The sequence below is a fragment of the Vipera berus genome (genome assembly GCF_964194415.1).
Source record: "Vipera berus genome assembly, chromosome: 6".
Lineage (NCBI taxonomy): Eukaryota > Metazoa > Chordata > Lepidosauria > Squamata > Viperidae > Vipera > Vipera berus.
This window is the reverse complement of record NC_138208.1, coordinates 81043105-81059653: the sequence shown is the minus strand read 5'-3', so window position 1 is coordinate 81059653 and position 16549 is coordinate 81043105. Positions and strand designations below refer to the sequence as shown.

The 16549-nt window shown below is 36.9% G+C and overlaps 1 protein-coding gene across 1 annotated transcript in view; it reads left to right on the top strand.

Moving 5' to 3' along the window:
* LOC308669789 (1-phosphatidylinositol 4,5-bisphosphate phosphodiesterase zeta-1-like) overlaps positions 1 to 16549 on the top strand; it is a gene marked incomplete at both ends in the record, with an annotated part of 65462 nt that overhangs the window by 29685 nt on the left and 19228 nt on the right. The window contains 2 exons of the mRNA XM_081330666.1: positions 9164 to 9365; positions 16340 to 16484. Of these exons, the coding sequence (XP_081186792.1) occupies positions 9164 to 9365; positions 16340 to 16484 (347 nt within the window). The remainder of the gene's footprint in view (positions 1 to 9163; positions 9366 to 16339; positions 16485 to 16549) is intronic.

Here is a 16549-nt window from a genome sequence, read left to right as displayed (position 1 = left end):
TACCTCCGGCCATCTGCCTTATCTCTGAGCGTGGAAGAAACGGCGCAGACACCTAACAGCCTTGGAAGCGGTGCTGTGATGACCCAGGGCACAGCACAGAGGCAATGCAGTCAGCTGGCAATTCAAACCGCCCTTTGCTTAAAATTTTCCCCAAATGCTCCCATGTTTCTGGCAAGCCTCAGAACAAAGGAAGACACACAGACCTTCAGCCGCCTCTGGCAGTAAGTAGTTTCACATACAGTCTGATTAGAAGAGTAATTCACTCAAGGCCATGTAGATAACAAGGAATGAAACATACAATCCAAAATCTAATGAGTCGATGGAAATACAAGCTTGCCTGAGCAGTTTCAGAGAGAAGCCAAAATACAATCTGAGGACTTGAAAATCCAAGCAACGTTGTCAATCACTCCAATGGTCAGAGTTTCAGGGTTTCCAGCTGTGCCTTGTGGAGAGGGGTGGGACGCTCTCCTCCTGAGTAGTTGAGCCTGCCTGCATTGTTCCCTCTTTCTCTCCACTCTCCGTGCTCTAGGATCAGGAGGGGGTGGCCCTTGATCATTGCCTGAACTCTGTCTCTCCTGTTCATCCTGTCCCAATCCTGAAGGGCCCTGGCCTACCTCGGCCTGCTCTTCCCCACATTCCTTGAAGCCACAGACACCTCTCCCTCGACCTCCATAGGGTCCCGTTCCAGCTCATTTTCCTCAGCAGATTCAGGTTCCAATGGTGGCATGACAGGCGCCTTATCACTTTGTTCCCATGGTATGTTCACACCTGCAGATTGGCCTGTTTAAACCATCCAGATGGACAGGGTGAGGTTACTATGAACACTTTTGATTACTTGATTCGCACGGGAAACTCAGATCCTGCCTTCTATTCCTGTTGTCAACACCTCCCAATAAAAGTTCCTTTTGAAATGATGCTGTTTCAAGAGTTCTGCTTTTAAGGTGGGTCCTTACATTAGCTATGAATTTCCATGATAGATAATATAATGGAAAAAACCATCTTCCATGTCCTTATACTCTTTCAAATGCAGGGGTCTATAAGCCTGCTATTGTGGGTGAAAGAGATCTCCCTGTTTCTGTTTTGCTATTAGATGTCTTATCAATATGAGAATCAACCCTCACACTTAAAAGAACAAAATAAATGAGTATCAGAAAGGAATAATACTTGTATAGCATGTTTCTGACCTGTAGATGTCAAAAATTGAAGGTACATAAAAATTAAAAGATTTAGGAAAGGATGAAAACAGTAGAAATACTAAAAATAAAGGATTTACATTTTAATTTTCCAGATACTGTAATCCTTGCAAGTTTAAGCATAGCCAAATCCTACATTTGTCTATTCTATGTTAAAAGTAATTAGTGTACTTGGCCTTAATCCCTATAGTGTTCTAACGTTAATTATATTTAGCTCATATGCATTGCTTTAAAATATTTTACAATATTTCAGAATGTGTATGCTAAGTCAAAGTGTTAAATCAGAAATACAGAGAATCTGTCTTGAAATTAGGATTGCCTTGTATGATACTAATCCTGATGCGGATCACAGTCTGGAAAGATTTTTGTCTGACTCTTTAAGTGTTACACTCCATCAACAGTAATTTGGTTATTGCAAAAATAATTTTCTTACCTATATATGAAAATGAAATTGTTTCCGATCCATTTCACTATACATTTCATGTCACACTATTTAGTTGTGGATACTGCATTTAAAAAAAAACTGTTTTGAAGAAAATAAAAAGACACTCCCTTGAATAGACCTATACTGTATGCATGTGTATGTATGTATGTGTGTGTATATGTATGTATGTGTGTATATACACACACACAGAGAGAGGGAACATCTTCCTGAAATGGATAAAATAAAGTGAAGAAACATTAAAAAAATCTTACTAATGCATTTTGGGTATTACATGGAAATGTAGAGGAGAATAGAGATTAATTATTCACACTAGTCAGAAAGCGAATTAATGGTTGTGTCCCCATTTCTGTACCTGATGTTAAACTATGAGTAAGATAACGTGATATACTACATAAAAATCAAGATGGAGATAAGATAGTGATGGCTGATTTGGGTGCCATTCATACATATAAATGGAATAAAATGGAATAAAAGTAAGATGGAATTGAATGGAATAGTGTTCATCTAGAAACATTGAATAATCCTCTTACTGGCTTTGAAAGTATAAATGCCAGCTGTAATTAGTTTACCATTCTGAATTGATACAGCACTTAGGGAAAACAGGACTAGTCTCACTTATATAAGCCTACTTACCTAGAGATGAGTACTACACTATGTCTGTGTCACGCCATCTAGATGATGATATGAAACATTTACTAATGAATGTGGTCATTAACACTTAGAACTAATTGGACTATCTATCCTCTATCAAAGATAATTAAAAGTTTGCCAAGAAAAAAAATAAGAAAGTTTAAAATAGATTACAGGAACCATTGAATTTGGAATATTGTTTATTAAAGTACTTTTGAATTAATTAAATATAATACATATTCTATAAGGATTATTTAAACTTGTTATAAAGGATGATTGGGTGATTTCCATAAATAAAGACACAAAGAAAACTGGAAGCTGTAAAAGACCATATATAGAACTACAGAGTGCTAAAGGGATTTAAAAGTTAAAGGAAAAAATCCTCTATTTTCTATTTCTCATTTCTGGATTGCAAATTAAAAGGAAAATGGTTACTACTAAAAGAACAGCAAAAATAACAAGGAGATCATGGTTATAGAGCAAATAACAGAAAAAGAAATGGTGGCACAGGTTTTATGAAAGATATTTATAGAAATGGGGAAGAAGCATTAATCACAGTATTAGTGAGTGAGGTGGCAGCAACTATAACTGCATCAACTAAAATCATCTGATTTCACTAGAAAGAATGAAAAGATTTGCAAATATGGAAAAAAAGATGAACAAAAACTGAAAGAATCTCTAATACAGATGAATGGTGTGTCATAGTTCCTATAGATAGAGATGAATAAAGTAGAACTCTGAGGCTTGAAAATTCCTCAAAGAACATGTTTATTAGGTACAAACTATTGGCACAGTCAAAAGTGAAACCAAGTCTGAATATACAAATAACAATTGCCCAGTTACAAAGTTTAATGTCCTACCCACAAAACTATGCAAGTAACTACGTTCCCCAATATACTCATTTGGTGGGCTTTTTTATGCAACGCCCAGTACCTGGTCGCGGGAGCAGTAGATGACCTTGGTTCCCATGGGACAGAAAATTATTTTGACTAATGAAGCACCTGGGCAGCCCCTCTCCCTCCGTTCGATGTGGCAACCTAGAAGGAGAAGAAAAAATGGCTGCAGCCACACTCATTGTAGAGTCGACATGGAGAAGTTAAACAGTTTAAAGGAAAAAATGAAATTTTGGAAAATAAGACAAATGGAAATTTGGATAATTTGGCACTACTGGAATCGAGAGAAACACTTTTTTTCTAGGCTGAAAACAGCTCCAGAGGAACCTGGTGAAGATATTAGAGAGTTGTTGAAGCCTTACTAAAATTTTTGGAAGGAAACAAGTGGTCAAATTATGCAGAATTAATACAAGATATGCAAAGATTGTAACAAGAAATGTACCAAGAGATTCATGCTTGTGCTCTTTATCAGGAAGAAAAGAGGCCAAGATATTAACATTGTTATTGATTAACAATTCAGAAATGATTATATTCAAAGATATACTTATCAGAATATTGGAACTGGAGAGGGCACAGTTGCATCAAAAGGAAGGATAGGCAGAACAAATACAATAAGAAATTGAGGAAAAGATGTTGGGAGCTACAGGGATAAACTTTGTATTGTATTTTTTTCTTCTTGGGAAATCCTGACTCAAATCTTAATAGACTAGAACAGACATGTCAAACTCGCGATGTCATGATGTCATGTGACGTATCAGAGCTTTTTCTCCATTGCCGGCAATGGGGTGGGTGCAGTTTCCTGATGATGCGGCTGGTTCACGGGCCGGCAGTTTGACACCCCTGGACTAGAACAAGTAATTTACTAATTAAATTAACTAAATAAAATTATTAACAACTGTTTTTCTTTTAAAATTTAGAGCATAGATAGAATGTGTTATGCTATGTGTGGCCCCTATTATGCTGAGCTTTAGCCAGAAGTTGATGGCAAATATTTAATTTTGGCAACATATTTTGGGGTCATTTTTCAGGTTTGGGTGGGTTTAAGTGTAGAATTGGTAGCAATTTGTTCCCCAAAGCTGTCATTTCCCTTATTCAAAAAAAAGAAAACAGGCTTAAAAATGTGAGCTGTCCCATTTTCAGTGACAATACACTGTTAACAGGTGGCCTTTTTAGGTCCTTCAGACTAAAACACTGGGTTCAACTTTGGACTCTTTAGCACTTGCTCATTCCTGACTTGGTAGAAGTCAATAAGAGTCCTGCAATTAATGTGTAATTAGTAAGTAATCTACCTCAGAAGGTGTTAGGGGAGAGAATTTTTCTGATGCCTTCTACTGTATGTTGTGGTCATAAGTAACTGTAAATGTATCTTATTTGTAAAATTGTACATAGAACTTTAATGGCAAGTAATGAAATTCTAGACAAATGTACTAGTAAGTCATACACCAAACAAGGCAAGTAGTATATGTAGGAAATGTATTAATGGATGGGGTTGTACTTCCCCTGGCAGATGGTGTGCAACTTGGGGGTTCTTCTGGACTCATGACCCCTGCTCAAAGAGCAAGTGGCAGTCATGACTAGGAGAACCTTTGCACAACTTCATGTTGTGCGCCAGTTGTTCCCTTTTGTGGGAGTCCCTGTGCTCAGTCACTCAAGCCCTGGTCGTCTCATGTCTAGACTACTGAAATAAACTCCACATAATACTACTCTTGAAGAGTATTCAGAAGCTACAGCTGGCAAAGAATGCAGCTCCATGGACATTCTTGGTGCCTTGAGGGTGGTCCATGTAGCATCACTGTTGAGCTAGCTGCATTGTTTGCAGGTTGCTCCCGAGTCCAATTCAAGGTGTTACTACTTTAAAACCCTTTATGGCATGGATCCATAAAGTGTTATCATTACTGTTGCCTGAGGAACTGTCTCACCCAATGGAATTGGCCTGCCCAGTCCAGGCTGGCAGAAAGGGCATACTGCGGAAATTCCATCAGTCAAGGAATTCTGCCCAGTGGGGTCCAGAAATAGATAGATACCTGCCCTTTGGAATATTGTGTCCCTTGAGGTGAGATCTCCACCCATTCTCTTGGCTTCCCAAAAGAGCCTGAAGACCAGGCTCTGCCAACTGGCCTGAGGCCTCTATGGGGAAACATCATACTGGAGGTAGCTAATGAACTAACAGAAGGGTACCTCGCTCCCTTTCTCGCTATCTTTGTCAAATTTAATTTTAATGCTAATATTTATTATTGTAATATTTTAATGTTTTCTATTTATTTTACTTGCAAGCTACATAGAGACTCCTCTTGCTGCGATGGGTAGCGTATACATTTCATAATAAAACAAATGAAATAAATTAAGAATATTCTTGTTATTATTTTAGGTTTCTTTGGTATAATAGTGAGTGGCATGTGGCCTAGTGGTGAAGACTCTTGCCTCCCACTCAGAACGTTGAGAGTTCAGTTCTAGGTAGTGGCAGAGGTTTCTCTCCTAGGAAGCAAATAAAAAAATATCTGCTGTGAACTCTGTAGTGTCAGGAAGGGCATCTGGCCAGTAAACTCAGCTCCATCCAGTCACCCCAACTGTACCCCGAATTAAGGGGTTACTGGGTTGTAAAGAAAGAAGTAAGGTTATAATAGTATGTGAGCTTGTTTGTATATGTAGTCCCTGAGTTTAGCTTGACTCCTAGTAATTTCATGACATGTCCACATAGTTTTTGAGTGGCTGTCTTCCGTATATTCCAGAAAACACTCCTTGAAACTTCCCATATTTGCTGTTCTGTAGCTTAGAAAAACATGTCAAAATCACTGAAATGCACCACAGTGCAGAAAAGTTAACATTCCATCACTGTATGGCACTTTTATGAGAAAAAATGCCTGAGCAATTAATTTTGCTAAATTAAAAGCTAAAATTGTTAAATTATTCTCATGGCTAAATGGCATGAAACTGCATGTCTAGTCCATTTGCCAGTAGTGACTTATTGTTTAGTAGCTGTTTTGCCAGGGATTTCTTAAGTGGAGATTTTTGTTTTAAAGTCCTCCGTTCAGGAAAAATTTGTGAACAGAAATCTAATGTAAACTCAATCAATCTTGCAAGTCATCTTAGAAGAAAATATATTAAGTTATAAGCCTACAAGCATACAAATACATTATTTACTGATACAGTTGTGACTGTATTTATAGGCTTCAAAGATGGAGAGAGAAAAATATATATTTTGAATTTTTTGGTACTAGATAATAAAGGTTGTATATTAGCAAAAAAATTGTTTCTTGATTTGCTTTTCTTATTTTTCTACTTTTTTTTCTTGCATTAAAAATAGTGGAATATACAATTTTTGTACCCAAGGTGTGTCACAGTCCCATATAGTTAAGATCTCGATACAAATCATATCTGTATGGCTATAGCAGATTTCATTGTCTGGGTCTTCCACTTTGCAAAAATGGATGGGTCATTGGGTAGGCTAGATAAAAGCGAGCTTCTGTTTACATTGTGGCAATTTATGTACAGTATCCCATAATTGCATGTGACCACATATGAGTTGTCTTTTGCATCTGGATGAGTATGCAAAGAGAGCCAAAAATGGATTCCGAAAAGGAGCATACTTGTGAAAGATAGTACGCAAGCCAAACTCCTTTGATCTAGTCAGTGGCTACAAGAATTAAACTGTCCTCTTGCCTTAAAAATCTGAAACAGTCTTTAATTGCCGTTTGCCTTCATAACCTTTGCATTTGAAAATAGTATTTTTAGTCCTATTGTCTTCTTAGCTTCTTAGCACTTAGCAACAACAGCATCAGATTTGTATAGCAGAGACCTGCTGGAACATTAATAACAGAATGCTTGTGGAGCGTGGCAGTCTTAAGACGCAGTAGATAAAAACAGACCATACGCTGCATATACATTCTGCTTGACGCATTGGAATAGGAGGGTGAGAGATGGTATATTGTCTTCAGGACTGTAACCTATGTTCTGTTTAACATTTTGAAGTACTATAAAAATGAATGCAGTCATTTAATTAGTTGCAGCTTACTTGTTCTAGGGGCCTAGATGTAGGAAAGCGTTCCTCCTTGACAAATACAGTTACTCTCTTCCTAAAGAACTTGTAGCCTAAGAAAGTGAGCCTTGGAAATAATTAGAATCAAAGGGAAGAATAAAAGTAAAATATGCTTTGGGTGGAAATAAAGCCAGTCATACACTTCATATTCTCAAACCCTCGTTTTATTCGGCTTTTTGCATCTTTTTATATCCTGAACCTTGTAAGTCCCAAACGCAAGAGTAAATATATGAAATATATAAATAGAAGCATGTTATACACCTTTTTTAAAAAAAGTCCAATAGATAAATTTATGTGCCATATTTTTTTCTTAAAAATTAAAGAAAAGAAAATACTATCCCACCTAAACAGATTTATTTGGAAAATCAGTCCTATTAACAGTAAATGTATTTTATCTGTCTGCTCTTTTGCAGTATTGCATGATATTCTAGTGTGACTAGAATCCTTTCTTATGTAGAATAAATCTTTCTCCTGTGAAACCTCAAATTTAACTCAGATCCTGGGAGGCTCGGACTCTCATGATAAAAATCCCTTGAGGGTTTATAAAATGGTTATACATGGATGGAGATGGGCCAGAGTCTCTTTATCCAGAGTCACTTGGTAGAGTAAAATGGGCATCAAATAAATTTAATAGATAGATACACCATATATTTATACAGCATTGGTGTTTTATTTCTGTATCTTTATATCAATACTGTGTGATAGAAAGGAGGCAAAACAATCATAATGGTGCTTAATTGACTTTGTTTTGAAGCAACGTCTTTGAACAAATTTGAGATTTTCTATTTACTGAGGAAAAAATTAAAGCGATTTGGGTGTCAAATACAACATGGGCATTAAATTATCCAGTAACATTAGGAAATTAAACCCTTTAAGCAGTGCTTTTTTTGTAAAAGGAAAAGGCGCCGGAACTCACACATGTCATACAACCCACCTTGCCTACTCCAGAAGGTTCTATCCAAAAAAGGTGCCGGAACTCCGTTCTGAGCGTTCTATGAGAAAAAAAGCCCTGCCTTTAAGTAAAGAACAATAATTGGGGAAAATAAGAGCTGCAGCATTGCTTTAGAATCAGAGGACAGAAATCAGTTAAGGAAAGGATTTTAAGTTTCATTGTGTCTGTAAAAATAATTTAAAATTGATTGAACTTAAGACTGCAATCCCCAGTTGAGTCCTACTCAACTATTTTCTAGACAAAATATGAATGGACATGCACTCTGACTTGGGGATTGGCAAAATTGTACCTCTAGGCCACAGAATCAAGTGCAGCCACAGATGCATTTCCTCACAGCCTCAGTAAATTAAAAGAGGTAGAAATCTCATAAGATCATAGTATCTTTTGTCATTTTGACAGTTTCAGATGAGAACTTGCAAGGTGATAGTGCTTTATTTTATTTATTGGGCATCTAACTGATTATATGACAGTCCATACAATGGTGCCCAGGTGAACATTCTGAAAGCCTCACTGGCATAGTACTAAATCTTATACGTGGAAAAGTTATGATAGGATTTATTGCTTTACAATATATACTAAATGCACACACAAGTATGCAGCATAGTATGTTAGCTAATATCAAATGTAGTTTGTGATCTGACTGATAATATTTTCTATCAATTTGAACAGCAAACACTATTCTGAGGGAATTTCACTTATAAGATGTTAGGCTTAACCTAAATAACTGGCAAGAAAAATATACTGAGGGTGCATCAGCAAAAGCTCACGAAAGATATCACTCAATTACTGAGTTGATAAATAAGTTATATGAGCATATAAAATACTTATCAGATGTGATTCATTTTCTTTCAATTCCTCATCACTGAATGCCATAACAGTTTAGATTTTCACATGTGATCTAACATTCTGTGTTACATTAATATATTTAGTCTGGAATGTTTTCAGTTTGTGCTTAATTCTGTTTGTGTCCATGCTGGAGATATGTATATATGTTTGTAATGTTCTGGATTTCAGCAAGGAGAAATAAAGAGATGACCTTTGAAGGATTTATAAGATATGTGACCTCTGAGGACTGCACAATATTTAAAAATGAGCACAGAATCGTTTACCAGGATATGTCCCGTCCGCTCTGTGAATACTTTATTTCATCCTCACACAACACCTACCTCATATCTGATCAGCTAATAGGGTCAAGTCACCTGTGGGGCTATGCAAGGTATTTGTATCCATTTTAAACCATTAGTTTAATATAACAAGTAGTTCAGTAGAGCAGCTTCTTCTGTTTTCCTGAATCTCATTTTTAAAAGCATAAATTAAAGCATCATTAAAAAACCCCACTGAAAACCACAAATAGAAAGCAAAGTAGCTAGACTACAGTTCAGTATGACAGATAAATATTTTAGTGTTGCAATTGGGTTTTGATTTAAAGAGAAGAATATACATTTTCAAAATATAAATATACCAAGGAAACCCATGTAGCCTGTGCCAAAACATGCTAGGGTAAAATGTTTACTTTCCATAAATAGTCCTCTGCATGATTTATAAACTCATTTCCCCATATTCATGTATGTGTATATATGGAGTGTTCAGAGTTTCTAAGATTTGCTAGAGCCATTTTGAGGCAGACCATTAAACAAAATGAACAATAAAGGAGTGCGAGAACTTATAGGACTCTAGGGTTTCTCATTAAGAACTAGAATTGTACCATGTTTTGTGCTATACTTTCTCAGTTCCAGGAGTTCTTTAATTTATGTGGATAAATCCTGTGCATGGAAGGAGTGAGGAGCAGATCATAGAAGATTAGCAGCAAGAGGGAAGAACAAGCACTTTGTGCAGACATTGAAACCTAGAATTTTTTAGGAGCCAATGCTGTGTATGAGGTTTAAGAAACATATGTTAATAATTGAGACAGACCTCCCAAGCATACTGATTTCTTGGGCCTGGGAACAATATGTACAGAACAGTTTTTTGCTTAAGAGGGAGAAAAAAATCTAATTGAGCCTAGCTGAACTAGTAGTAACTATATGGATGCATCCATCTCATTTTCTTGGCAAGAATATGGTAGTTGCCTGCCATCAATTCTCATGCTAGTGTAGAGATTTTGCCTTGAGATTTTAGGATAGTTTTTTTCTGCAAATACTGATCAGGCTTGACAATGCTTAGCTTTCTAATGTAAGGTACTGAGTGAAGTGTCCACTTGTGTATGATGAAACACGTGCATGCCATCAAAAGTTATGAATAACTTCAACGGGGGAAATACCAGATGATTGTGTATTTTTATTTGAGGTATAGAATCTGGAGATATATACAATTATAGATTTCTAATATTTGGTAATTAAAGGTTACTTAGCCTGGGATGCACAAGAAAAAGAAATTAGGGGTAGTATTACACTCCCTGGTCCTGTCTAATGTTGTTGTTTTTGTTTTTTTTGGTGTCTAGGATGTTTTGGTGTTTTTCTATTTGATGCACTTTTCAGTACTTTGTAATAATGTTCTTGTTTTTTTATTTAAAATTTGTTTAATAATTTTTTTTTTAAAAAAGTTATGAATAACTAACAATATAAAGGAGATTAAAGGAGGACAGGAAAACAAAAGATATGAGTCAGATCATCAGTTGCCTAAAACTGTTTAAGCATTGTCAAACATTCAGTAAGAGTGTAGGAACATATTTGTAGTAGCCCCAGATAAATCACGTTATGGGCCTGCACATGGATCCTTATGGAAGATCACTAAATATTGCTTAAATGATATACTTCAGGATCTAAAAGCTTGTTTAAACATCCACAAGCCTTTTAACACTTTTTGTGTTAAAAGCACAGATTGAGGAATGAACTAACATTGATCTTGTGAAACTTATCCTGTTCTGAGCTGGGCCCCCACAGAAGTAACAAATATTTTAACAGAAATTAATACAATAATAGAGTTGGCAGGAACCTTGGAGGTATTCTAGTCCAACCCTCTGCTCGAGCAGGAGATCTTGTACCATTTCAAACAAATGGCTGTTCAGTCTCTTCAAAATGGGTCCGGATTACCTACGGCAACACCTGCGGCCGGCGTCAACTTCCCTCCGTCCAGTGCGCTCCCACAGAGAGGGCCTCCTCAGGGTGCCGCCGATCAAAGAATGCCGATTGGTGACCCCCAGGGGGAGAGCGTTCTCTGTGGGCGCGCCAGACCTTTGGAACAGCTTACCGGTTGAGCTCCGGATGGCCCCCGACCTTCGCTCCTTCCGGCGCGATCTCAAAACTTTCTTTTTCGAACAAGCTGGCCTGGTCTGATGGGATGGGGTTGGGTTTTTATAAATAGTTTTAATTGTAATATGTATTAATTTTAAGGGCATAATGTTTAATGGCTTTTTAATTTTTGTATAATATTTTTATTGTGTATTGCCCTGTTCACCGCCCTGAGTCCTTCGGGAGAAGGGCGGTATAGAAATCAAATTATTAAATTAAATTATTAAATTAAAAGCCTCCATTGATGAAGTACCCACAATTTCTGAAGGCAAGCCATTCCACTAGTTAATTGTTCCTACTGTCAGGAAATTTCTCCTTAGTTCTAGGTTGCTTCTCTCCTTGGTTAGTTTCCATCTATTGCTTCTTGTCTTGCCTTCTGGTGCTTTGGAAAATAGATTGACCCCCTCTTCTTTGCAGCAGTCCCTCAAATGAGCCTTGGTGGAGCAGTGGGCTAATGCCTCCTTAAGTAACACCAGCTGCCTGCAATTAGTGCAGGTTCGCATCCCACCAGGCTCAAGGTTGACTCAGCCTTCCATCCTTCCGAGGTAGGTAAAATGAGGACCCAGATTGTTGGGGGCAATAAGCTGACTTTGTAATAATGCCGCTTGGGGGGGGCAAAAGCCCTAACAAGCAGGCATATACATAGAATGAAGGCTACTGCTAAGCTTGTAAGCCGCCCTGAGTCTTCGGAGAAGGGCGGGATATAAATGTAATAAAAATAAAAATAAATAAAAATAAATAAATAAATATTGGAACACTGCTATCATGTCACCCCTTGTCCTTTTTACTAGACTAGATATACTCAATTCCTGCAACATTATATTGTGTTGACTAAAACTGGATGCAGTATTCCATGTGTGATCTTACCAAGGCCTTATAAAGTGGTAATAATACTTCATGTGGTCTTGATTTTATCCCTGTGTTAATGCAGCCTAGGATTGCATTGGCTTTTTGGGCAGCTAAGGTACACTGCTGACTCATATTTAAGTGTTTTTCCACTAGGACTCCAAGATCCCTCTTGCAGTTGCTGCTATTGAGCCAGGTTTCACCTAATCTGTTATCTGTATATTTTACAAGAGAGTAGTTAATTGTTTCTGGATAGATCCTGGTGGAGTTTAAGAGGCTGGGTACAGGGAAGAAAAGCAAACTAAGGATAATTCCAGAGCCTATTTTGGAATCAGTTGTGACTTAGAATAATCCTGCTGCTAATAAGCTGTTTCTACTTTGTCTCCTCAGAGAATAGCTAACATAATAAGTGTTCGTGCCCTAGCCCTGAGGTGGTACTACCTTCACTGTGTAGGGCATCCTGTTATGTCTATCTTTAAAACAACTTTTGTTAAACCATGTACCTTATTCAATAGGGTTCTGTCAGACAAAATGAGTGAACAAAGAGTTCTAATAGTAGTTTGCCAGTAGAGTTCAATAAAGAGATTAAAAAAGAAGAAAGAACAGATAATCTCTATTTTGAAAGATTATATACACAATTGTGAGGGGTAAAAAGTTTATCTCCTGAATAGCTGCTGAGTGCAAGAGTTGTGCCTTGAGACCTATTGATTGCTCATTCTGAGTATGTGAGTGACTCCTCTTTCCCATTGGCTCTCCTACTTGAAAAGACTTAGCTGAGGAAGTAGACATAGTAGGAACAGGAAATAGCCATTTAATATTATTTTTCTTAATGCGAACAGAAGCTAAATTTTAATACAATTGATCGTGTGTCTTGGACTTCAAAAAAGTGGATTTCAATAAATTCAGAGAAAGTTGAATGGATTCCATTTGATAACAAGCTAATGGGAAAATAAGTTTAAGATGGATACAAATTCCAGGAGACACTAAAAGCATAGCTGCAAATAATTCCAATTAATAAGAAGAGTATATAGAAGAAACTAATACAGGTAGTCTTCAACTTACAAGCACAACTGAGTCCAAAATTTCCATTGCTAAGCAAGACAATTGTGAATTTTACCCCATTTTACGACCTTTTTGGCCACAGTTGTTAAGTGTATCACTGCAGTTGTTAAGTTAGTAGCATGGCTGGTAAGTGAAACTGGCTTCCTCACTGACTTGTCAGAAGATCACAAAAGGTGACCACGTGATCCCGGGACATTGCAACCATCATAAATATGAGCCAGTTGCCAAGCATCCAAATTTTGATCATGTGGCCATGGGGATGCTGCAACACTTGTAAGTGTGAAAAACAATCATAAGTCTATTTTTTTCTGGTGCCTTTGTAACTTGAACAGTCACTAAACAAATGATTGTAAGTCGAGAACTACCTATATAACTTTCACAAAATGCTAATTCTGCAAACAAAAAAGAGCATAATAGACACATTACTAAGGAAGAATAGGTATCAATAACCTGGAACTGTAGAGTGCTAGAAAAAAAATAGGCCCCTTTAAAAAAACCCCACAATAACCTGTTTAGTGAAAATGACAGTACTAAGACCTCTTTACTTTGAATAAGGCCATGAATTATATCATAGAATTCTGAAATAAGTAGATATAATGAACTGAAGACTAGTTAGTCTGATACCAAATAGCAGATCAAATAATATGTATTTACCAGAAACCAATATATATTTATCAAGAACAAATCTTGTCAGGCTAATGTTATCTCATTTTTAATTTGGATGCTTCTTTAGTAAATATTAAGGGACGCGGTGGCTCAGTGGGTTAGGACGCTGAGCTTGTCGATCAGAAGGTCGGCAGTTTGGCGGGTCGAATCCCGAGTGCCGCGTAACAGAGTGAGTGCCTGTTACTCGTCCCAGCTTCTGCCAACCTAGCAGTTCGAAAGCACGTAAAAATGCAAGTAGAAAAATAGGGACCACTCCGGTGGGAAGGTAACAGCGTTCCGTGCGCCTTTGGCGTCTAGTCATGCCGGCCACATGACCACGGAGACGTTCTAGGACAAGCGCTGGCTCTTCGGCTTTGAAACGGAGATGAGCACCGGCCCCTAGAGTTGGAAACGACTAGCATGCATGTGCGGGGGAACCTTTACCTTTACCTTAGTAAATATTAGAATACCATAGACATAATATATATTGATTTCAGCAAGACATTTGGTAAAGTACTCCATGGAATAAAGCTGGTTCAAAAATTGAATTCAAATGTTGCTCGAAGACTCTTATCAAATTGGAATCAAATATAATAACTCTTCCATGCAAATTACATAAAATTGACTGTGGTAATTGATATCCTAGAAAACAAAAAATAATTTAAAACAATGTTGATTGGTAGAGAAATGGGGTGAAAATAACAAAATGATATTAAACTTAGACAAATGCCAAGTCAAATGTACAGGTATAGGTATAAGATAATAATACTTGTGAATTTGGAGTAATAGTTAATTGCCAAGTGAATATTGATGCAGTCTCAAGTGTCATTCCAGGCACAACTGACTAAGCAGTGTGATATGTCTATAAAAAGGCAACAACTTGAGTACTTGTGTCAATTTCTGGGCAATTTACTTTTAAGAGGATGCAGATAAATTATAAAAGATTCACAGATTGATAGGGCTAGAAGGAACTGGAAATATTTAGCTTCTTGAAAAGACGGGGAATACAAGAGCACTGCAAATACCTGAAAAGATTTTCTCAGAAAGTCAAAAACCTATTTTCAAACATTTTAGAGTTCCGAAAATGGAATAATGGATTTAAGTTAAGCTAGGCAAATTCTACTTGAATGTTAGAAAAAAAATACTACCAGTAAGAACAATATGACAATGAACCAAAGTACGTACAGAAGTGGTACACTTTACTCTGGATATATAGAGACTGAGTGAAGATAATCCCTGTCTGGGATATTTTAATTGGGTCTCTTGAATTCAGGGGATGGAATCACTAACAAAACTAGCAAAATCATTGTCTATTAGAATATTTACTTGTGATTCTAAAGCTATATTTGATTAAATGAAAAATTAAAATGAAAGTCAAAGTTGGCAAATATTCAATATCTGGATTCCCCATTTTCCTTTTAAAGTATTCCAGGAAATGATGCTGTGTAATGAGTTTTGCAGTTGTTGGGATCTTAAAATCCATTGAAATTAATGGGACCTAGTTTTATGTCCTTTCTTTGGGGTACAAATCTTAATACTCTTGTCCTTCAGGGGCTCACAGTGCAATAGTCTTTTCCTAATGGCGATTCATAGTTTACTTTCCAGAAGCTGTGGAAGCACAATTTGAATAGTGTACCACAGCAATTGTGCTACAACATTAACTTTTGAGAATACTATTGGATAGCCCACTGTGCTTTTTTTTCCCCAGAGAAATACTTGCTTTAGAAACTCAACTTCTTTCCTGAGGATTTTTCTGAGCGAAGTACTCAAAGTAAAATAAATGATCTACATATAATATGCTTCACATTTTTCTTATACGTGCAGTACTTAACACCATTGTAGCTAGACGACTTTTTAATCATCTCTGGTGCTTTTGTTACAAATGTTTTCTAAGAGTATTTTTCAACCACAGCTTCCGGTAATAATAGCCCTATGACGTGCCATTTCCAAAATGACTGAAAACATGAGAAAGCATGAGAATCTTAAAATATATTTTCTATGGAGCAGCATCTCTGAATGTTACCAGAAATAGGTTAACAAAATTTCATGAAACAAATCTAATTGTGTATTGTGTAGCTGGACCAGGCACTGAGTCCTTTGTACCAGATACTATTGCCTTCTAACTGCAGTTAAAGAAAGCTGGTGCTGTCATGACAAACCTTTAACAAACTTTTAACTCAAAACAATTTTAAATGACCCAAACCCACATATTGTAATTCTTTGTGTGGCAAAATGTCCATATTTTGGTAGAATCTGAAATGGAAGTTTTTACACTCCGTACCCCAGCTGTGTTAGAGGACATCAATTCCATTAGCTTTGAACCAGCCTAGGAATGCCAGCAAATTGATTTTCATTTTTAGTTTCTCAGTAACTTATCTATGACTCCATTTCTAACTTTTTTTTCAAGTGCTCTGATGAAAGGATGCCGGTGCCTGGAAATTGATTGCTGGGATGGACCCAATAACGATCCTATCGTTTATCATGGATATACATTAACAAACAAAATTAGCTTTATGACCGTCATCCAAGTGATCGACAAGTATGCCTTTGTGGTAGGTACATGAGTGACATACGTACCAGTTGTTTTAAGATACTCTTCATTAATTACCCACATGCC